The 24,466-nt window shown below is 43.2% G+C and overlaps 1 protein-coding gene and 1 long non-coding RNA gene across 3 annotated transcripts in view; one reads left to right on the top strand and one right to left on the bottom strand.

The window, feature by feature from the left end:
* Positions 1–8,074, top strand: part of Gclm (Glutamate-cysteine ligase modifier subunit) — a 78,176-nt gene extending 70,102 nt beyond the window's left edge. For both annotated transcript variants that reach the window (XM_055063361.2, XM_050196022.3), the window contains one exon: positions 7,330–8,074. In XM_055063361.2, coding sequence (XP_054919336.1) covers positions 7,330–7,496 — 167 coding nt within the window. In that variant the 3' untranslated portion in view covers positions 7,497–8,074. The remainder of the gene's footprint in view (positions 1–7,329) is intronic.
* Positions 8,075–9,359: 1,285 nt separating this feature from the next.
* On the bottom strand, positions 9,360–23,877 carry LOC140214006 (uncharacterized). Its single transcript, XR_011890896.1, has 2 exons — positions 22,494–23,877; positions 9,360–21,713 (listed from the first exon to the last, which is right to left on the bottom strand). It is a non-coding gene; the product is annotated as an uncharacterized lncRNA (long non-coding RNA).
* Positions 23,878–24,466: the final 589 nt, after the last annotated feature.

Raw genomic sequence — 24,466 nt, 5'->3', positions numbered from 1 at the left:
CGTTTGCGGTCACTAGATCCTGTGTAAACAAGAAAAGGCGCGAAGAACGCGCAATCGAGGGCAGTAAGCGCCCACTACGGCAGCTTCCCCATAGTACTAGCCCACCCATGTCACATGAAAATGCTGGTGTGCAATCACTTTACACTAACAGTACTAGCAAACCTCACAGATTGTTGCACATTGAATCCATAGCTATCGCTGCCAACCATATTGCGATAACTACCTTCATTTATCCAGCTGTTTGTCTGCGCGTGCGGCATAGTGCCACTAGAAGCATACTGCACGCTTTTAATAGGCGATAACAGTGTGTGCGCATCATGTTTCTCTCTGATGGCATTGTATTTTGGTGTTGCCCACCAGCTCGATTTCATTTGGGTTTCACCTTGCCGTCTTCAAAAACCTCACTTTACACTAACAGTACTAGCAAACCTCACAGGTTGTTGCACATTGAATCCATAGCTGTCGCTACCAACCATATTGTGATAACTACCTTAATTTATCCAGCTGTTTGTCTGCGCGTGCGGCATAGTGCCACTAGAAGCGTATTGCACGCTTTTAATAGGTGCTAACAGTGTGGGCGCATCATGTTTCCCTCTGATGGCATTGTATTTTGGTGTTGCCCGCCAGCTCGATTTCATTTGGGTTTCTCCTTGCCGTCTTCAAAAACCTCACTTTACACTAACAGTACTAGCAAACCTCAACAGGTTGTTGCACATTGAATCCATAGCTGTCGCTGCCAACCATATTGCGATAACTACCTTCATTTATCTAGCTGTTTGTCTGCACGTGCAGCATAGTACCACTAGAAGCGTACTGCACGCTTTTAATAGGCGATAACAGTGTGTGCGCATCATGTTTCTCTCTGATGGCATTGTATTTTGGTGTTGCCCACCAGCTCGATTTCATTTGGGTTTCACCTTGCCGTCTTCAAAAACCTCACTTTACACTAACAGTACTAGCAAACCTCACAGGTTGTTGCACATTGAATCCATAGCTGTCGCTACCAACCATATTGCGATAACTACCTTAATTTATCCAGCTGTTTGTCTGCGCGTGCGGCATAGTTCCACTAGAAGCGTATTGCACGCTTTTAATAGGTGCTAACAGTGTGGGCGCATCATGTTTCCCTCTGATGGCATTGTATTTTGGTGTTGCCCGCCAGCTCGATTTCATTTGGGTTTCTCCTTGCCGTCTTCAAAAACCTCACTTTACACTAACAGTACTAGCAAACCTCAACAGGTTGTTGCACATTGAATCCATAGCTGTCGCTGCCAACCATATTGCGATAACTACCTTCATTTATCTAGCTGTTTGTCTGCACGTGCAGCATAGTACCACTAGAAGCGTACTGCACGCTTTTAATAGGCGATAACAGTGTGTGCGCATCATGTTTCACTCTGATGGCATTGTATTTTGGTGTTTCCCACCAGCTCGATTTCATTTGGGTTTCTCCTTGCCGTCTTCAAAAATCTCACTTTACACTAACAGTACTAGCAAACCTCACAGGTTGTTGCACATTGAATCCATAGCTGTCGCTGCCAACCATATTGCGATAACTTCCTTCATTTATCTAACTGTTTGTCTGCGCGTGCAGCATAGTGCCACTAGAAGTGTACTGCACGCTTTTTATAGGCGATAACAGTGTGTGCGCATCATGTTTCACTCTGATGGCATTGTATTTTGGTGTTGCCCACCAGCTCGATTTCATTTGGGTTTCTCCTTGCTGTCTTCAAAAGCCACATGACGAAGCCCAGCTCAGGCCGCTCCGGCCTCACCTTGTCGATGTCTCTCGCCGAGTGGGCATGTTGAAGCGCCCTTTCTGCAGGATTGAAAAGCGTAGTTGATGCGCTAATGAAAGTTAACATATTTTGTTTTGTTATATATAAACACAGCTGATAATGAGAGAATCAAGGTATCATATTCGTTAATTCTTGAGTTGTTTCATCTTGCAAATGTGTGAGTTAATTACCTGTGAACAACATTGCAGTATCATCTGCACACATTAAAATTTCAGAGTATTGAAGAGCTTCAGGCCAGTCATTGATAAAAATTTTAAACAATATAGGTCCCAAAACTGATCCCTACGGTACTCCGCATGTCACAAGACCATATACAATATGGATGGTTCTAAATACTATTTTTTGCTTGCATGAAGACAAATAACTGGAGAAAACTTATGGACACTATCAGAAACCTCATAGTACTCTAATATGTTCAGCAGTATAAAGTGGCAAGCAGTGTCGAAAGCTTTTTTTTTATATTAAGGAACACCACAACAGCACGGCTGCTCTGATTGAGTGTGGAATGGATATACTCGGAGAGAGCTGTTACAGCCATGGCACTTGATGTGTTGCATACAAATCCATGCTGCTGTGGCCGTATTACATTATGAACACTTAGAAATTTTTTTAACTGTAGAGCTGCTACTTTCTCGAACAAGCTATAAATTGCACTATGCGCTGAGATTAGCTTATAACTACTAGGATCATTATGGTCGCCATTTTTGTAGATCAGCACTACTCTTGCAACCTTTAGCTTCTCTGGGTAAATACCACTGGAGACTTGCTTGCCACCTAGCCGACAGCGGGGGGCAGTGTGGAGCCACTTCCATGGTTGCCCCGAAAATCCACGATTACCCGTCCAAGTTTCATACAGCTAGTGGTGGTACAAAGGGGGGGGGGGGGGGTGTTATGGGGGCAATTCCCTCTCCCATGCACAGAACATTGCGGCCCCACTCAGGGTACGCCTCTGCCTCATTCCGGATCGTGTTAACCATAATTGCTGAGGGAGAATCAGTGTTAAAAATTCCACATAGAGATAAATACGGGACTAAAGCTCCTCCATCCATGCGCCACCGCCGCTTTTACCTAGTCGGTGAAAGATGGAAGGAGGGCCTTTAGATGGGACGAGAGTGTGCATAAAACTTGAAGGCACTGTTGCTCCCCACCAGGCCTTCTAGTCGTCAAAGAGCCTCTCATTTCTGGTACTTGACCAATTTGTCGACCATGCTGCACGGAAGAAAAGCAGTCAGAAAATCTTGCGATTTGCTTGTCTCGCAAACGCATAGTAAGCAACCCCCCCCCCCCTTTTTTTTTAATGTGACGCTTTCTTCGCCTCTTCCTTCAACTTTCCCACTGCTGCTGCTGCTGCTATTGCTGCTGTTGCTGCCTGGCACACCGCGTCTTGGGGTGGTTCAGAGTGTGTGTATACATGGCAGAAGCGCGGCAGAGAGGAAAGGCAATGTGATAAACTCGTTCGGGCATTTGCGCTGCGTCGAATGCGCACAATGCCCTCTTTTTTATTGCGCAAAATGGGGCAATAAACAGGACAAGAAAGAAAGACCTACAGGACGCTGATTTGCGCACAGCAAAATATATTAAGGATGGGGGTGCTGGGCCAGGAAAGCTAAGAAACTGCCACAACAAGCAGTTGGTAGGGAAGGTAGGTGAATGGCATTGAAGTCCACGCAGAAACAGAAATATAGGAATGTTAGGAACCACCGCACCATTGAACAACCCGGTGAATGTTGAAAGAGTACGACAGTGACTAACGGAAAAGAATTTTAAGAAGGGGAGTGGAGTGATGGATATGAAGGGGGGAGGGGGGGAACATGCATAAAAGGCTTCAGGAACAAAGTTGGCGGATAATTGTAGACATAGGGAGAGCGTCTCGTTACTGCCCGATCACTCAGCATGAGACGGTCATAGCCAATCTCCTAGCTGAGGCTCGCCTACCCCATCGTAACACGTTCTGCTTGCTGCGGAGAACCCATCCTAACTAAACATCTTGGCAATTTTCAGAATATACGGGTGTCGGGAGACACAACACTTTCAAATCTGTCAGAGCTACTGGCCCTTATTTTACTGCTAAGTACGAATGCCGTAATTTTCACAAAGGGTTCTAAACAAGAAGCAGCCCTGCTTGGGACTGTCTGACTCATCAGTTCCAGAGTGGGGTCAAATAACAATATGCCTCGCGTGTTGCCTACAATGCCATGATCGTAAGTTATTCTAAACATCTCTTCAAACAAGTCGGACAGCAGGTCACCGAAAGTGAGTGAAACTTGCATCATATGATTCTGTTAAAGTTCTAGTGCAAACCTTTGCTCCCATATTTTTACATTTAGAATAATATAGCGTGCCCAGAACGCCAACAGCGTGATTGATTGATAAGCGATTTGCAAAATATGTAGCCGTACTAGAAGATCAGGCTTGAATCGGTTATCTCCACTGTTACCTGGGTGCAACAAGTCTGGCCTGCCTACAAGAAGACACACGATAGTGGGCGCTCTTGGTTTTGTTCAGCTCCGTTTTTAGCCCTGTTTATTTTTCCAAGTCATGTACCAGCTAGATTATCGATACACATTATACAAATGCATCAATTCGTAAATGAAATTTTAGTTTTTTTTAATGTCATCATTTTTAAAAATAGCATGAGAATGATAGCATAATTTGATGCGAAGTGGCTGCACACATTGGCAATAAAAATCTTTTGTCAGAAGTTAAGCTAAGTGTTGTTTTGACAATGGAAAAACGTGCATCCGCATTAAAGCGTTCTTGTCCGGAGAATGCTAGGAGTACAACCTCCACACGCACGCACACATGCGTGCACACACACACACACAGTAGAAGCTCACTCATACATTTTTAGAAAAAAAACCGCAGGGGCAAAATGTACTAACCAGGAAAACGTACCATCCGAAGTAAGTAAAAAAATTTGACAGACACAATTATTGTTGACACCTATGTAATTTGAAGCGTCGCACGGATCGTTGCGGCACGAGACGCCAATGCGCGTCGAGCTGGTGGTGCTCTGGATGCCTGAGACTCGTTTTGTTGTTTTCCTGTTACGTGGTGTTTTAAGAGGGCGGCGGGAAACCGAAACGGAATCGAGCTGGTGGATGACGCCGGATGCCGCAAAAGCGAAACGGGATGCCTGCATCGCGCCGCCTGCAGCAGGGAACGGTGACGCATTTGGATTATTGCCTACTAAAAGCGGTTAGTACGGTACCAGTGGCACTACGCACCACGCACTGCAATACAGATAGGTGAAGGTGCTTATCCAACGGCCCTACGTACTGTGAAACAGATAGGCAAAGGTAGTTATCACAATAGGATTGACAATGATAGCTGTGAATGCCACCCACGACAACCCCAGAGATATGGTGGTACCGAAATGGGAAACTTAGTGCGCGTCAGCATTTTCACGTGAGGCAGGCGGGCAAGCATTGTGGTGAAGCTGCCACAGCGGGCAGCTATATACTTTCTCGATCGCGCGTGTATTGCGAATTTTCTTGTTTTCATGAGATCTAGTGGCCGGAAAACGTGTTACACAATCGCAGTTTGGTGACGTACTGAATGTTGGTGCTGAAAAGTCGTGTTTTCCAGGAACATATGAACCAGCAAAAGATAAGCATAACTCTATTCGATCATTTTTTGTGTTCTCGATTGCAAACATTGGCACCGGAAAAACATATGTTACGGGCACTTATCAATGAGGTTCTACTGTGTGTGTGTGTGTGTGTGTGTGTGTGTGTGTGTGTGTGTGTGTGTGTGTGTGTGTGTGTGTGTGTGTGTGTGTGTGTGTGTGTGTGTGTGTGTGTGTGTGTGTGTGTGTGTGTGTGTGTGTGTGTGTGTGTGTGTGTGTGTGTGTGTGTGTGTGTGTGTGTGTGTGTGTGTGTGTGTGTGTGTGTGTGTGTGTGTGTGTGTGTGTGTGTGTGTGTGTGTGTGTGTGTGTGTGTGTGTGTGTGTGTGTGTGTGTGTGTGTGTGTGTGTGTGTGTGTGTGTGTGTGTGTGTGTGTGTGTGTGTGTGTGTGTGTGTGTGTGTGTGTGTGTGTGTGTGTGTGTGTGTGTGTGTGTGTGTGTGTGTGTGCGTGCGTGCGTGCGAGAGAGAGAGAGAGAGAGAGAGAGAAGTGAAGGTAGGGGAGGATGGGTAGTTGTCGGTGGAGAAGCTCCCTTCCCCTGAAATAAATTTCTGGCTATGCCACTCGAATGAGCACTCATACTGTGCTTCAGGCCATCAAACATATTGAAGTTGCTCATTTTGTCAATTTCAAAAAAAAATAAAAAAAATCGAGTACCCTTCTACAAACATTGAATCGCAGAACACGTGTGCATAATATCTTATTATTACTTATTTTTCATTTTTTTAAATTATTTTTTTAGCATTTGCAACACCATGTTTCATTATTAAATGCAAAGCTTTTCTTTATTTCTCTTTTCCTTTCTTTACCCCTGACACACGGGCCAAAGTAAAGTCCTTTGCAGTAAACCCCTTTTGTTACCCTGAAGGGCCCTTAGCAGAAAAGAGTTGCGCCGATGCCACACAGCACTGCACTAACTTCTTTAGGTGATTCCTCAGATAAACGCTGAAAAAAAAATTGTGCTGCTTGTTAGAGCAGCAAGAGAGAAAACATTTTAAAGAAGCTGCATATGTAGATTACATTTAGCGATTGTAGAACCTAAAAACTTTTTTTTTCTATCGTTGATGACTTATAATGCACAAATTCATTTATTTTCTTCAAGTTTTTAAAAACATTCTTAGCATCAATTTAAATTGGTCCAGCAACTATGGACAGTCGGTGTTTTGCTGTGCATGCTGTTTCTTGTGGTGCTGCCATAGTACTGCCCACATTTCTGCCCTGTTTTTTTATGTTTGTGTTGTGATACAAGCGACGTGATCCGAGCGTTTGAGAGTATAGCTAGAGTAAATCTTCTCTGTTCAACAAATCACATTACCGGTAAAAATTAAAACATTTTCGCAAGGTAAAAAACAAATACTTATGGGACACCATAGTTTTGTGTCAGGTTTCCTTCTACCGATGAGTTGTGCACGCCATGTGCAAAAGTAACGCCCTTTCCGCTCGAAAAGTAGATGCGCGATCTGCTTTTCAGCAAAGAAACTTTGCTGTGAGGTAGATGCTCCTTTATCATGCGTCACTGCACTTGAACGCCTTTTCTGTAGATGCCCCCTTACCTAAAGGACCTTAAAGTGCCCATGTGTCAGGGGTATAAGGTGTGGTTTTTGCGGAAGGGTGTAAGGTGCTGTGCTTTGCATGGGTATGTACGTGCATGTCACTCAATGTGTGTATGCATGTGTGTGAGTGTGTGTGTGCATACAGAACATAGCAGTTTCATAGAGACATTAACCAATAATGGATGTTGTGCCAATGAACTCTTAAATTAAAGCTAATGACATAGTGGCTTCAACATGTCGTAGTGTTTACAGCCATAGCCTTGCAAAGGTTTTGGGGAAGCACTTTAACAAGTAGCATTAGTGGCTGCTGTGCACTTCACTGCAATGTCTCTTGCACCGTTCCCTTCCCTGCAGTACTGCTTGACCATGATGGCATGGCCCGCCTACTCAAGGGCTATGTAGCAGAGGAGGACATCCACCGCTGGTCGGCACCCTGGGTGGCCCGCTATTCAGTGCTTGTCAAGTGCCGAGGCTTCCTGCAGAGCAAGGGCTACGTTGCCAGCCTTGTCAAAGAGCCGTAGTGATCAGAAAGGACCGTGCTTTGTCTAACCACAGGCACGAGACTGGACTGCAGCAGTGGTAGATTAGGTGCTGTACAAGTGATTCTCCTCGGATCAAAAGGCCACCAGGCAGTGAAACCCTACCCTGAGCATTCAAGAAGGGTTGAAAGATAAAAAAGGGACAAAAAACGGGGTGCAGGGGTTTGAAGGTGTCTGCATGCTTTTTTTTTAGCTAAATATTGTATTGTGCTGCTGCAGAACTTTTCTTTTTTCTTTTACTTTTACACTCCTTCACTGCATAGGTTAGTGTGATAGTCACCATACAAGCATCTCAAGGTTGGTCATGTTTAGTGTGTTCATGTGCTTGGTTAATTATATTGTATGACATGCTTCCCATTGAAGCATAGCCACTCTGGAACAGCAACAAGAAAAGTGGTGACAGGGCTGCATGAAAAGCTTGAATGTTGGACTGGTGCAGCCCTAAATGTAAAAAATTCTAAGGAAGTCTAGATGTTGTATGGATCCCTATTGCAGCATCTTGTATGCAAATGTGCTGACACTACTGGCTTTAGTAAAAAAAAGTATTTGTGGCATGATGATTTACTGCTTATAGTTGCTCTGTGGACCATTGAGTTTAGTGCTGGCTCTACAGTGGATGTCTAAAGCAAAGGTATAACAAACTTAATGGAAATAGTGTGTAAATGTGTTGATTTATTTATCATCTGTCCGATCCAGAACAAAATTCAGCAGAGAATTTATTGCTATACAGTCGAACCCACTTATAACAATTATCAAGTGCCATGAAAATTTATAATTGCTATAGCCGGGTTGCATGAAAAAATCAAAATAGGGGGATGGCAGAGATGATGTAAAAAAACTATAATGGCAGGCAGGCCAGTGTCCCTCCCCACCACATTCCTCCATCCGGCTGTGGATTGTGTTCACTCGTTTAATTGGTTCCTGGGTGCTCCGATCGTGTGGAACAAGCCGTGGCTGTCAGAATTAAAGAATGGCACCGCTATAACAACTGCAAAGAGGGGTCATGGGTGGCAAGCGATATGTGAGCACCACCGAGGCATCGCTTTGGTGGCCCCAAAAGGGGCCTTTTAAAAATTTCGAGAAGACTGCTGTGGCAGCCTGTCAGCTTGAGAAATCCAGGAGAAACGCTGAGGCGAGATCGCCACAAGCATCTCGCCACAAACTTCTCACTGGCTTGCACGAGAAAACCCTATCGCCGTCAGCCTTGCATGCTTTACGCGAAGCTTGCCAACATCCTTCTCCAAGACATCCAGGTGCTCCACATAGTGCAGCGGAAGGTTCCATGCGAAAACGAAGCCTCGAAGGGACTGAATCCTCTGCTGGGCCTTCTGTGAGGACAACGTTGAGGCAGTCTGCCCTACCGCGTCATCACTGCTGTCATCGCCGTTGCTATCCGATGCAAGCATGTTCGCGACGATAGCCTGATCGGTTAGAAGCACTTAGTTTCCAAATCTATAGCCGTGCGCTTCCTTTTCACCAGCATTGCCAATGATCAGTGGGCGCATCAGCCATCTTTCACTTCGGCGGCAAGTTAAACCAACTGTTGGTCAAACGAGGCAGAGAAACCACGTGGCCAGGAACGATTTCGCCGCAGCCAACAAAGACAAACACGAGCGATTAAGCTGTTTGCAGAACTGCGCTGAATGAGGAGCCAGCGAGCAATCTGCAAGCAGTGCAGTTGGCGTGGTCCATTCGTGTTTCGGAGGGTGGGGAGCTTGGGCACAGCCCATTCGTGTTTGGGTGGGTTGAAGGGTGACAGGAAAGAGGCACGCGGAGATGGCTGGAGAATGAGTACGCGGAGGCTGCTGAAGCAGTGGTGCATCGTGCTGTGGCTCGTATTTCTTGTTTTCTCTCTTTTTTTTTTTTTTTTTTTTCAAGGATTTTGCATTTCACGACCTTTCGGCACGGACACCCAGCAGCCAGACTTCATCGTTATAACTGATAATGCAGCATTGGGGCATTGTTGTAAGCAGGTTATTTCACCATGGAAAACACACAGATGTTGACGGTGCGGTAGCTTGTCATTGTTATAACCGATGTATTGTTAAAACCGGTATCGTTATAAGCGGACTTGACTGTATAATGTAAATGTGCCTTGCATTGAGAAACATGAAGCACAGCCGTCAGCTGTGTTTAATATAAGGATCACAGCATGTCGACCCAATCAAAATGCTATCATTGTGTCACTAACTTGATTTGTTGTCTTCATCACGTATGTACTGTGCATCATATGTGGCAGCTGAAATTTGCGCAAAAACTGCTGGCACTAACATGTTGTTCATATGTTATTTCTTTTAGTAGGATTAGGTAAAGCAGGCAAGAATAGTCTAAAATTTTTTCGATATAGAGGGAACTATGAAAATGTCCTATTAACAGAGCAGACGGAATAGATAGTTGACTTCTGTTAATTCAAATTTGATGGGACTGATCGAATTGATCGAATTATCCATCAGGCCAAAGGAAAAAGAAAAGGCACAAGGACGCCACTGCTGCTCTTATTTCACAGTGCTTACCTGAATGTAATGTTCCCCCTCTTACACTTTCAAAGTATATAGGAAATGATGTACACCCAAAAATAATGTGCACCCAGTTTTATAACATGAAAACATTAGCGCACGTCTAATTTGTGCAATCAGAAAAAAAATGAAACTTTCATAGATTAAGCATTTCTTACATATAATGTCCATCTTTGTCATCCTCCGACAGCCCTTTAATTGTTATGGACCATAATGTGTACTCCATGCAGTCCCCTGCGTTTCATCTCCTGCATTTCTGGAATGACTCCACAGCCATTGCGAATGGGATGGTGGCCCATGCGTAGCCTAACCACTTTGCCAGTTCATCCAGCGATGCACACACGACTGCAACATGCTGAGAACATGGAACACGACTCTGTTGCTTCTACCTTAGCATCTAAAATGACTTTTTCTGTAAATGCTCTTTCGTAATTGAAGCGACATCACCTGCTTACACGAAAACTTGTTCTGTCACCACCTTGTGATGACAGCAGTCATGACGCTGGCTCTGATGTTAGGCTATTGACAAGATATTGATGTTAGGCATTGATATTGGGTAGCCATGATGATAATTAATTGTGAACTGCCTTTTCACTTGAAACTTTGCCTAGGCAAGGCCAAAACTCATCATTTTTGGCAGGAGATAGCATGGCTCTGATCACTGACCGCTAGCGCCACCATGACGAGTGCTGCAGCCATTAGGGCCATGATTAGGAGTTGCCATAGAGGTCAGGTGCACATGTGCTGACCAGTGAAGCTTGAATTATTCAGTGAGGGACACTTTCAGGATTTGAGTCTTGGCCCATAGAAATGCATGGGTGCTAGCCAGAGCCTTCGGTTCAGATGAAATTGACCAGTCAGATTAACGGGAGTCAGCTGTATTGGGTTTTAAAAAAGACTAACCTTGCTGCACCTTAGAATGCCACCAGTGCTGAAACCTCATTAATGTACTGTTGCTATGTCTCACACTTCAATGCAATACCACCTAGTTGAAATTTCAGATAGTTGATTATGTTGCATTTGCCTGACCACCAAATTTGCCTGTCCACCTCATCCCGCATGTCATCACAATGCTGCAGTGTGCAGATGTCAGACATGTCCTGCCTAATAGCAACTAGCTGGCTGTCTAGGCTGCATTGAAGACATTCAGTTTGTCACTAGTGATGTTTACGCAGTTTTTATGCACCCTATCGTGAAAGCGCATAGTTGAAGTTGTTATAAATTAGGGACTGAACGGTGTTCTTGGTTTTGGTTGGTTGCCTAAACAACTGACCTGCTGCTACCAATCGAGCCCATGGGTGTTGCTCAGTGAACTTTATTTTTGCTGATTAGTGCTCCACTGCAGTATTGTAAGTACGGCACAGCAACAGCTATTGAGCTTGCCCTCATGAGGACTCCTGGCTTGCCATGCTTGAACGCTACATCTTGAAACACAAAGTGATGAAATATGGCTTGGTTATAAGACACTTCCTGCCATATACTTGTCGTAGAATAGTTAGAGATTGAAAAAGCTAGCCAAAAGCACTTCATTAGTACTAGTCTTAGCTACCAGGCACCACTGGAAATTTCCTTTTCAGCCATAACGAAGGTATGGGGCTGCAGACTAGCAGCAACTGCATTCACAGCTGCACTATACGGTATTGCACAATCAATGTACTTGCATAATAAACGCACCCCCAATTTCACTCTTCAATATTGTAGTTTTTCCCCCCTTGTGATAATCGCAGCCTCAATTTCAGTCCCGTGCTGTACGGCTGTGCTGTAGTTTCCCATTTCACTCGCTCCAGCTGATCATGATAGCGCGTGCCACATGCCACCCCTTGGTAAAAAAATGTATTCTCTCTGCTGCAGCACGACTGCAACAGCTAATCAAAACAACGTGTAGACAGTTGCACAGCTAGAAGCAAGTGAATTGGTAAGCAATATGTTAGCCCTATTTTTGAAACAAAGCTTTCTTTGCCTGCCTCTGCACGACTTGGTATGTCATCATCATCATCGGCTGTCTTGCCGAGTAGAAGCCGTCACTGGACCATACAATCATTTTCGCGAGGCCTTGTGTGAGTAAGCACTGAATGCATTGGCGCATACAGCTCACAACATTTCTGGCACTGCCCCATGCTATCTTCACGCAGTGCCAGGAATGCTTTCGGCCATCTAGTTAGATGCATCTAGTGCAGACTCATGCGAAATCTCGCAGTGATAGCATCACCTAAAGCAATCTCTTGAGAATATTGTCCCTGAATGAAACTCGCCTTTTATGCCACTGTGACTTATGACTGTTACTGTATGCGTTCATGGCCCAAATACACAGCACGTTTCTTATTGCGATGTACTGTTTTGTCTTGCTGGCTCATCAAAGGTTTGCTTGCACCAATTACCACCATGCATACTTTTCTTTTTTTCACTTTGAAGGCAACTATTCCATGACGGCATTGTCTGTTGCTCGATTTTCTGCCCGTGTTGCATTTTTCTGTAGGCCATGGGCTGCAATTCCACTAATACAGCTGGTTTTAAGTAAAATATTATGGAGTATACAGTCGAGCATGGTAATTGTGCTGCCAGAAGGCTTTTTGGTGTGGGTGAAGTCCACCTGTGCTTCTGGCAGAAGCAGCATGACAAGCTTCTCACTGCTGAATTGGGCACGTTGTGCTTTGCCCAGGAAGGCGCAACAGGAAACTGTTATTGTTTGCAAATTGTGTGCGTCTATATTTACTTCAAAGCTAAGTTATCTAATGAATTTTCTAGTCATTACCATCTTACCTTTAAATTTGTTCTGTTTCGAAAAAGTTCCTATAAAACTTACCCCACATATTGCACCTTCCAACTTTGCTTTGATCTTTCAGGGGAAAAAAAGTGTGTTCATTATGTGAGTAAATATATTAGTTGCAATGTGGCATGTGCAGATCATGTTCAAAACACCGAGCATGATATTGTGTGGCATTTGAAATTTCATTTGTGTTTATATGCGTTGATTCTGTTGGGTATCATGTAGTGCCACGGTAAAGTTTAATTAATCCAACAGATTTGAAAATTTAATTGGAAACTGTGCTTACTGAATTTATCATTGTGTAGTCGACAGGTTCAAGCACTGTCCATGCCTTTGCGATGAAACTGGAGCTGTAGTAATGCACAGTGCTGTGGCTATGACTTGCTATGGCTTACTGTGGACCCTTTTACGAAATTGGCATTGTGTAAGCTAAAAGTATTCCTTTACGTCTAGCTCAAGTGCGAGCTTTACAGAATCACGTCAGCTGTCTAGAGTTCAACCATGCTTTGTTGCATCTGGTGTCTTCTATGCAGCTCACATGGCTAAAAATAAGCTCTAGCGATGCCCCTTTCCAGTTGTCGTCAGTGGCTGTGTTTGTATCTCTTAAGGATTCTCACAGGCAGGAGAGTAGAGGCATCGAGGCATTTTTGTAGCCAATAGACACATGCGGTCGTGCGGTGCCACATTCACTGTGGCGTTAAGCACAGGATTGCAGGATCGATTTCCAGTCATGGCATCCACATTCTGAACGAAATAGAATGCTAAAATGTTTTGTGCTAAAAAGTTCGGGGTATGGATTGAAAGAGCACCAGGCACTCACAAATAATCTGGAGCTCTCCACTACCTGTCATAGTCCAGTGGAGCTGGAGGGGGGGGGGGGGGGATTCTGTAAGTGTCCACCTAGTGGACATGTCCATTTCATCTGCTGCTGAAGGTGACAGGTCCCAGCCAATCACTAGCCAATCATCACTTCAGCAGCAGACAAAATGGACATATCCACTAGGTGGACATTTACAGAATACCCCTCTCCCCCCAGGTTATTGCCTTGTCACATTAAACTTCATAATTGCAAATTGCGAGTTGACCAAGCTCAGATATTGATAAGACCCTTAATGGCTGTTCAATAATTATGTGCTTTAAGATTCAGTCAGGTAAAGTCTTAACATCTTGGAGCAGGTGAGCCTCTGCAGCAGCCAGCATTAGCTTTCTGAACATTCTGTGCGGTCTTTACAGAAACGTCTGCAGACCTGAGCAATCTCTGTAAATACTCTAGTGTCAGATATTGAATGCATATTTTTTTTTTCATTCTTGAGTTTCACGTGCCAAAACCATGGTAATGGTTATGAGGCACATCGTAGTGGGGGACAGTTGGTTAATTTTGACCACCTGAGGTTCTTTAACATGCACCCAATACACAGTACATGGGTGTTCTTGCCTTTCGCCTCCATTGAAAGGGACACTTAAGGCAAATATTAAGTCAAGCTAAAGTGATAGATTAGTGTTCGAGAATGCCAAAATGCGTTCATTCTGCAAAATTTGAGCAAAAACAGTGCAGTGGTGAGCACAAAATCTTTTTTTGAATGTGCACAGACAAATATTAGGACCCTGTATATTCAAGTATGCGCCCATTCACTTATTGACGCATTGGCGATAGAGTGGGCATAAGATTCCGTGCCAGTTGGGATAGATGTGTGTAAATACTTCGCGCGAAGCGTACTATGACTGGAAGCAGTGCTACTCCCGTTTTCATTTGTTTAGCAAGCGGTACTCACTCTTGCCGACATTCCAGGGCTGAATTGCCTTCTTTGAAGGTTAGCAATACAACGCTGGCGGATGAGAAAATTTCTGTATCCTGAAAGAAAGCCGTACATCTCGAAGTGCCGGTAACATGTACGGACAGTTGCAGCAATGGTCTGCGAGCATGGTTACACAGATTCATTCCATTCCTTAATATGCCAGTCACTATTTTTGCAGCCAACTACTGCACACATTCTCAATCTGCATGATTCAATTCAGCATGATTGAAGCACAGTGCGTTATCGAAAACTCGGTTGCATTTCCAGCAGTTGATGGCACAGAAGCAAGGTGGAAGCACTAATGGTTCTGTATTCGTGTGCTGTCGCTGAAGTGACATGTGGTGGGCCGCTGAAAGCCCCATCTTCTTTTTCTAGAACAAACTGCTCCATGAAAAGGGTCAGTAGCAAGGGCCAGCGAGGTCCACACATGGCTTTGTCGTAAACCTCAGAGGGCGCAACACTGCGTCAACATTTACATGAATTGTGCTGAATTGTTGTTTCACATGAAAATTTCCCACATGCACCTCACTTTTCGTGCTATTCTGTGCAGCATGTGAATGCCAAGTTTCTGTGTTGCCTAGCTTACTTTCATGGCCACTGCTAGTCAGCAGTCAATAAAGTAGTACCATGTCAGAAATCATCGTAGGTGCTTCTCCATTAACCTGATTGTAGAAACGTAGTGATCTGTTATTGTGTTTGTTTGTTGAGTAAAATAGAGCTCGTGTTTTCAAGGTGCTTTCTGCGTAGAGTGCCTTCCCTGAACTTCTGGCTTTAAACAAATGGTTCAGAAGGCCTGTGATCTCGATGTTGTAGGCATATACCAATCGCTTTCTAATCTTGTTCTGAGGCAGAAGTGGGTGATGGCATAGAAGCTCGGCCTAGCTGGAGCAAAAATAGTGCTTCATGCAAACACTAGTGCATGCAGTTTGCATGCAAAAGAGCCATAAAATGCTCTTGTGGGTTGCCTTTTGTGTTTCATTTTCATAGCACTTTCAGTTTTTGATTGTAGTCTGTGTGTCAATCATAACTTGTGCAACGTCATCCTGATAAAATCATGGAAAAGCCCACATTACCACAAGACTTGTTACTTCTGAGTGCAGCTTGAATTTCTTGCTAAAAATAGAGAGCCCTTATGCGGCATTATTTATAAAGAGCCAGCGAGCAAGCAAATGTACATAAACACTTCTCTTCGCTCACAATTTTATGTCCTTTATGAAGCAACTCATGTCATCTTTTGTCTTGAGGTCCTTTTTTGCTCTTTTCAGTATACCCGTTACAACCACTTCACAATAATATGTTGGTCATGAGGGTGCTGTAAAAACATTTAACACGCGTTAGTTGAAAAACAATTCAGTATTTGAATCACTCCATGCTTGACTTTCCTTTACCACTGCTGAACCCTAGTTAAATTAAACTTTATTCAAGCTATTTGTGCACTCAGAATTAGTGGGAATTCAACATAAAGGTGCTGGCACCTTCTTAAGGTATGGTAGGAAACACTAAAAGGAGATTGATGGTGGCATTGCTGCATGAAGAGTGGTAAAAATGTTGAATAAAGTGAAAATAAAGGGAAATAAAGGGAAAATTTTTCTTCAACTATGAGGCTTTTCTTTCGAGGAACCCATATGGGTTTCCTTTGTAGCAATTGCTACGAAAGGGTGGATGTCTGATTTTCCCTTTATTCATTACTTCTCTCCACCTTGTGGGTTTCTGCAGAACTACTGCGTCAAACGGTAAAAATGTTGTTTTGCAAAATGACAATTTGATGCTGAATGATTGTACAGCAGTTAATATGGTCTTTGTTATTGCAGGCTGATAGCATCATTGTTTGCCTGCGAAATCTGCCAGTTTTGTTGAAGTGAAGGCAGCTATAATGAAGTCTTAGGAAGGATGCACAAAAACCTCGTTTTAAGGGAGCTCAGCAAGGCAAGAACTGTTGTTATAACTGATATTTTTTCTAGTTGCACATGCTTCTAACCTAATAATAATAATAATATAATAATATTTTCATGCTGGAATGAGTTGTGCTGAATGTTGAGCAGTACCTTGAAAGTTATTCAAACACAAATATGATACTGAAAAATTGATTCTGAGCCAACAACTTCATTAACTTTCAGACTCTGTTGAGTAGGGATATAGAATTTTAGTATTTTCCTGCTTTCAAAAGCTTAGCCTGAACCTTCTGAATTAGAATATATATCAAAGGCATTTTTAAAAGCTTCAGCAGTTGTCTTGTGAATGGAGTGTGACCGCAAAAGTGCATGTAGAGTGAAATGTAAACATTTATGCATCAACAAAATGGCCAACGTAGCATACGATAAGTCATTGGCAGTCTAGTGGTCATGGTCTGGCATGTATTGATAGAAACTGTTAGATTAAACAAGACTGGATGAGATTATTTGTTGTCTGCTCTTGGAAGCTTACACCATTGGCAAACTGATTTCCAAATCATTAAATACTTGTGCTGAAAATGAAAATGTTGCACGCTGTAATCCTGTTTTTGTGTTTCATGAGAATGCCATGAAGTCATTTAGTAATGTTTGACATTTCTAGGATATACATGACACCCCACACTTCCAGGTGGGGCACTGGCGACAACTTGCATTGAAGAGAGGATGTGATGCGGAGCAGAGTTGAACTTATTCAAGCAGCTTTAACTTTTGCCAATCATCTTTTCTAAAAATTTCCAGAATGTATTCTGAGGACAGTGCCTTATAAGTACAATTACAAAATAACATTTTTTATAAAGACCACTGTTGGGAGGCCTGTTAGCTTATGGTTTCCTATGGCATTGCACTTCTGTATGGTTTTAACATTATTTTGGAATGCTTGGGGCCAAGGTTTGAACTACACTGTTGGTCTTGACTCAAAGAGGCGACAGTGGGACAAGTTGTGTTTTTCTACCAAAAAACATTTTCAGATGTATGCAGTTGTGTGTTTTGTTACTAAAATGTCATTCGCATTGGTGTTCCAGAACACTAGTTATCTTGTCTCATTAGCTAGCTGGTATTATTTGTGCAGTTACAGTGGTACTTGCCACAGTTTTCAAAATGCATGTCTAAAGTGAGAAATAGGCCTTCGTGATTTGAGTGCCATTGGTAAGGTAGCAAATTTTGCTTCGAAAACCATTATTTTCGAAGCCAGCTTTGCTGCAGATGGCACAAGTCATGGAGTACACATGTTTGGGCACCATGATAGGGTGTTTCTTGTACTCACATGCTCTAGGAATCGCATTTTTTACATGCTAAAGGATGTTAAGATAGAAGCATTGTACCTGCCTGTGCCAGCGCAGTTCTCTCCTGCATATTACTTCAAAGGATGTTCAAAGCTTTGTGTTCCAACTGCCTTTGTACTTGGCACTAAAACAACCTCAAGATTTTGTTTGAACAGTCCGATACACTGTTAGGCAGAATGCATAAGTTTATGTTGCGAACAAATTTTCTTGTATTGCTAGTCTGCTACTGTCCAGCTCCGCAGCAGACAGATTTTGACAAGGGGGTGTCGGGCCTTCTCTGCACACCTGCACAATGCATTGACGCCATTTCTATGAGCAATTGCAGCTGCAGTGCCTTAAAAGTGTGAACCGTTCTCCCGTGTTCCCTTTAGCAGTGGGCCGGACTGTACGAGCATGCAGAATGACCCAGTTTGTGCTGGTACCGTGGTTGCCACCTTTGTACAAGGGGAAAACAGGAAATTTGGCAGGGGACAGACGAATGCTTACTCTCAGTGGCAGATTTATTGTGAAAACTTAATGCATCATCAGACCAAACAGCGTAGAAAAATTTGTGATAAGTTTTAGCAAACTCAGTGCGTAACATTTAGGTAAATCTCTTATATGTACTTTTGTATTTATAGCAGAGCAGAATATAATGCAGCATGGGCGGTAACTATCACGTGATTGCCAAGGTTATGTGGATGACAGCAGTGGTGATTGGAGGATGGGGGGCTCCTTGTAGTCCAGAAAACCAACAGTTATTGTTTTGTGAGATAGTTTGATGATTAAAGAAAAGGTGAAAAGGGTTCTTAGAGAATTCTCTGGAGAAAACATGAGGATGAAATGAAAACACAAATTAAGTCGGTCTTCTCACTGTCTTCCCCGTTTAGAGCTTGTTACAACAGAAAACTCTGCATAAAAAAAAAAACATTTTTCAACTAGTCTTGTGACAGTCTAGTTTTTGTTGTTTTCGGCAATGTTAAGCCCTCCTGGCAGACATCTCTGTAGTGCAATCATTCATCTAGGGGGAACTAGCAAGACTGGCATGTCGTTGTGATGTTTGAACCAGTGAATGAGTACAAGTGCACATGGCTGGTTGTGCCGGTAAAGAACTGGCCAGGCGACAACCCTCAAGTCAGTATGGCCCAAATTACACAAGCAATGGTGTGTACATATTATGCGAAAGCTAAAGGCACAGCTGCTACTGCTTCTTTCTTTCTCTTTCTTTAGTGATATTAGTTTTTTTTATTCTGCCATTCAGAAACACGTGTAGTTCAAGAGTCAGAAGTGAGCATAGTGTTGGCCATTGGTGGTGTGCTGCCTGACCAAGTGCATGCCTGTGTAGCTGCTAAGTTATTGCATGCGAGATTGTCATATGAGGTTGAATTTCCAGATCTACACTCAGCCTAGCTTGCTCTTGGTCACTATTGAAATTTCCAATAGTGTTTGAATGTGTGCAGTCAGGTACGTGAACCAAGAAGTGCTTACTGGGAAACTCGTTCAGCCTTCTATATTATGTACATGGTTCTGGCTCTGGTCTTGCACTCGTGGAATGTTAACACAGAGGATGCTGCATGCACATATGCATGCCTCAGGAAGATGATTTCATGTTTTGTACCTGCGCTTATACCAGTTTCCATTGTGTAAATGAAAATGCGTTCACAAGCGTTTCTGCCTTCCATTGGTGGGGCAGGGGCACTGTGATCCAGTGATCAAACAGGCACACTTTTACAGTCAATTGCATACCTCACTGCTGCCTAGTCAGTGGTGCGCTAGGGAGTCTTCTGATGCTTGTCATGCCACTTCTGCTTTTCATTCCTGGGGAGACTCAAGAAAATGTTATGGAAGGCAGTGTATGGCCCTGTGTTAGAAGAACAACCAATCCCATTGATTTGAAAAAAAAAAACTTCACATGGCACTTGGTGTGGCATCCTCCCCCTTGCTACTCTGCTCTCAGAAAAGCACAAGGGTACCCTATGCAGTCTGAGATCCTCTGCACACACTGTTCTCAAACACTACTCCCTCTGCACTCCTACTCTCCCACTGGAAACTGGTATCGGCAGCAAGATAGTCCAGGGCAGTTAGAGTGTCACAGTTCCTTTTGTTCGATTCTTTTCTTTCATTATCATTCCCTGCTCGCAACTGGCAATCTTGGTGATGATGTAGGCAAAGTATTGCTGGGACTGCTGGAAATAAAAACGTTACAGTACCCAACCCAGCAACAGTTTCTTGTTTCCTTTTATCTATCTTTCTTTTATGTAAAGTGGCCCGTGGGGTCCTTGATATATATGTGGTTTATTATATCTACAATGTAATTTTTCATTTCCTCAAAAATGGTGTTCAGCTTCTTGAACATTGTTATAGTCCTGTTGTGACAAACTTGGGGAATCCTCCTATTTCTTATTTGTTTCATTATAACAAATTTTCTGCATGTATGGGGACTATGTCATCTGAGAGGTGCTTAGTGTTTTGGGAAGTCTGTTATTCTCTACCAGCCTTATGGCTTGTAGTTGGTTTATTTTTAACTTGCATGTATTTTAAGTAAGCTGCTCAACTTGGTGAAGACTCGTCGTGGTAGCTACAGCATCCTGCTGTTGTGCACGAGGTCATATGTCCAATTCCAGGTCGCAGCAGCTGCATTCCGATGGGGGCAGAATGCAGAATCGCTTGCATGCCGTGCATTCAGCACACATTAGTTGTTCAAGATTAATAGAACCTTCCACTACTGCATCCCTCATAGGACACAATGCAGCTTCTGGACACTAAACCTTATAATTATATCAAATTTTTTTTTTTAAGTTTGTGGAATCTCATAGGCAGAGGCTATGCACAGAAGTGTAAAGCTGCCACTTGCTGCTCTTCATACAATAGATCTCACTGGGTGCCTTTAGTTCAGTTTTTCTACTCTTGTGCTCTAGTTGGTTTATGGGGATATTTTTTTTCTCCCTTCACACGTTACAGTTGCTTTTTTTTTTTTTCAGTCTTGTAATTGTAGTAGAGTGCCATATTAGTCATTTTATTGTTTGGTATCAGTATTTATTCTTTCTTGGTATTGTGCAGAGATATCTTTCCAAACATGAATGTGCTCAAAAGAAAATTGTACAATCGATTTCACTTTCCACTCTTTTTGTCCTCTTTGACGGTGTTGTGCTAATGTTATGGTTGGGATTAGCCACTCAGCTCTACTGGCGAAGACCAAAGAACGGAAAATGAAATGAGTTTCCATTCAAAATATGCTCTTGGTTAATATATAGTTTGTTTCAAAAGTAAGAAAAGTACTACCAGATGTTTCCTCTGTGCTGCAAACAATTCTGCATTGAAATGTGCGTAAAAAAACAATCTTTATCTTGAAGCTCCTGTGCTGAGAAAGCGCACCAGCTAAATTTCAAATGTTTCTCGAATGGCAAAGGAAACGTTCTCCTCATTTGTTTGTTTGCTGCTTACACATCTGTACTAACTGCACTAATTTGACTGTTTATGACCAGCATGTGTATAATGCGATCTGTTGGAAGTGAGCATCTTTTCCCCTGCCCTCAAACACTGCTGTAGCCTTAGCAGTCAATTCACATTGTACGACCACACCCTATGCAATGCAGAGTAGGTATTGTTTTTATGCTACTGCACGCTGCTACAGGAGTCCTACATGTTTAGAGCGGATTTGCTCTCAGCACTTGCAGTTATTTGTGTGTAATCAAAAGTGAAAAATAAAAAGGATGTGCCGGGTGAATATATAAAAAATATATTTCCATGGACTCTTTTTTTTTTTTTTTTCTCTCTCCTGTTTATTTAAATGTTACGCAGTTATGGTGAACTGCTTTTTGCATGAAAAGTTTGTAACAGTAAATACAGTGCATCCTCTCCGCTCCCCCATCCAGGTCTTCGTTTTCTCTGTTTTTATCAAAATATCTGAAAAAATAACATCTGGTATTTAAACTTGAAGGTTGAAAAAAAAAGTGGTGGTACCCATTCCACAATGACTGTCTATAGTAATGTGTTAGCATTTAATCAATATAGCCACACAATGTATTGCGGCCATCAAAACTAGTTATATAGGAAGCGTGTACTGCAGGGGCTCCTCTTTTGCGCTTCCCTATGAACACTGCACCATCTAGAGCCATCGCCACAAAGCCTGGCATGATACCCAAAATTCATGGTGCACCGTTGCACGCTGATGATGAGAAACGCGTCATGCAGCCATCAGGCTCCGCTCTCGCGCTTCATTCTGAATGCGCTGCAACATCTAGTGGCACTGCCGAGAAGTTTGCGTGTGGCCTTAGGGAGGAGAAACTGGCACCCAATGCCTGCAAGTGCCGAGCATTGTTCCCTAGCTTGCTGCACACTCAGTGGCACATGCTCAATGACCCAAGTTGGCGAGACGTTCATTGAAGGGCAGCACAAACCCAGTGCATTCGTGACACAGCTCGCTGAAGCGTTTGTGTGAAAGGCATTCATTGAAAAGCAGTACCTACCCCGCACATTTGTGGCGCAGCCTGCTAATGCATCAGGTTGCTGTCCTTGAAGAACGCTTGTGACAAGGGTTCGATTGAGCGCAGCGTTGGAGAAACTTAAGGGATCTTTTTTTAAGGTTCATTGAAGAGCTGCACACAATTACTGGCACACACCTAGTGACCAAAGCTGGCATCAAAGAGATTCATTAAAGATCAGCGCTGCCTGAGTGGTACATACTTGGTGCTCCAAGTCGGCGTCAAAGCGTTTCTTCGAACAGCGGTGCCTACCCAGTGGGCATAAAAGAGCTTGATTGAAGTGAGGCACATATGCACACATTGGCTCATACTCGGGACCCAAGTTAATCTGATGGCTGGTTTAGAACCCTGTTATCTCAGCACCGCAGCCCGATGAGCTAACCATTCGACCACGGACTACCTCGTGACCCAGGAAGGCAGAAAAATGGTTAGGTACAAACGTGTATGTACTAGATAGCCCCCAGAAAGTGCACGAAGTACCCTCAATGCACTAAAAAATAAGCACGAAAGTCTGGAATAAAGAATGACACTTGCACACGGCAACTGGCAGTTGACGAATACCACTGGGAAAATTTTTGTTTCACTGTGGAAGGGAGGAAACCTACTCTAGACACACCACACAGTCTACTTGCTAGCTGTAATGTAGATGTTACAGCTGCTGTTGGACTTTACCAGAACAATAAAGACGGATCTCTAGCGGCTTGACTTTAACAAACATGGGTGTAAGGAGCAACCATTAAATTCTTTGGAAGGAAGACGCATATTAAGTTACCACATTCAAGGCACCCCAACCAGGAATCACCAGCACCTGCAGGAGAATCAAGAAGACACTTAAGTTTGAGTTAAATGTGATGGTGGCTGTATGTCTGAAATGCACTGTAACTTTATACTTTGAATTTCCAATGTGACACCCGAATATGTTAACTATGTTTCACAATTCCCAGTGGCACATCCACAAGAACTATGTGTGCATATATGAAGTGTAATATATGGAGGGCTGCTTGCACAGTGTGACAAAAGCTGTGCACATGGACAGGTCACCTTTTCACTGTTTATCTCACTTTGTTGCTGTTGGTTCTGTGGTGCGTCTGGTTGGGTCAGATGCTGTTTAGTGTATTTTGAATGTGTGGGCTTTTTTCCCTCTTCTTGCTTGCTCTGGAGACATAGTGAACGAATAACAGCGCGAAACAATCCGCCAACATTGATGCCTTCAGGCAGCACGTGTGGGTTTATTGACCAGTTGCCTTCACCCAAAAAGATCACATTCTCGTGATGCCTGCGGCAGAAAGGATGTTCCACATCCACCACCAAGGTTTGTGAGTGGTGGCGCTGGCTAACATTCCCAGGGTTAGTTCTTGTAGTAACACATAAATACCTCGGAATGTGGATGGGAAAACGGCGCCGCGGTAGCACATCGCACGCGTAATGCGAAGATGTGGGGTCGTTCCCCACTTGCGGCAAGTTGTTTGTTACACTTTCATTTCCATTAATTTATCATTTCCTTAATTCAGTTATTAAGTACAAGTAATTTCCCCTGTGTTGTCCTTGTTTGTTGGCTTTTATGATATTAAAATATCGGGCCTCTGTTAACCCTCTTTCTTCTCGTTCATTGTTTATATATACATCATGTTATATTCACATTACAATTTCTATATTAAAGGGACACTAAAGTGAACAATGATTTCTTCTGCATCAGTAAATTACCGTTCTACAACACCAAAAACACCACTCTTACAGCGATAAGACGTTTGGTAAGCCAGAAAAAGCGCAAAAACGAAATACGGGTGACGACGCCTACTTATGTTCCCGCACCTGGGTGCTGTGACGTCTTGGATTTTGATGGCATCTTCTAGGGCCTACTAATTATATATAGCGGTACAGATTGACTACATTGTGTTCTAAAGGAACCAAATATTAAACATGGCAAGTTTCGGGAACCTTTATTCAGCCAACGCGGCACAAATGCGAAAACATACTTTGGAATCCCTGACGTCACGCTGACGTACCGGTGCCGGGGTGTCGGCGCGAAATTCAAATACTGATACTTGGAACTTCATTTTCTCATCTAATAATCAAACTATCTTTTTGAAATGACTGCCTGCGGGTTCTCAAACAATGCTGCATTAGTCTAAACTGATTTATTGTTTCGCTTTAGTGTCCCTTTAAGATATTGAT

Source organism: Dermacentor andersoni, chromosome 1, assembly GCF_023375885.2.
Source record: "Dermacentor andersoni chromosome 1, qqDerAnde1_hic_scaffold, whole genome shotgun sequence".
NCBI lineage: Eukaryota > Metazoa > Arthropoda > Arachnida > Ixodida > Ixodidae > Dermacentor > Dermacentor andersoni.
The sequence above is the reverse complement of the archived record's forward strand: the minus strand, read 5'-3'. Positions and strand labels throughout refer to the sequence as shown.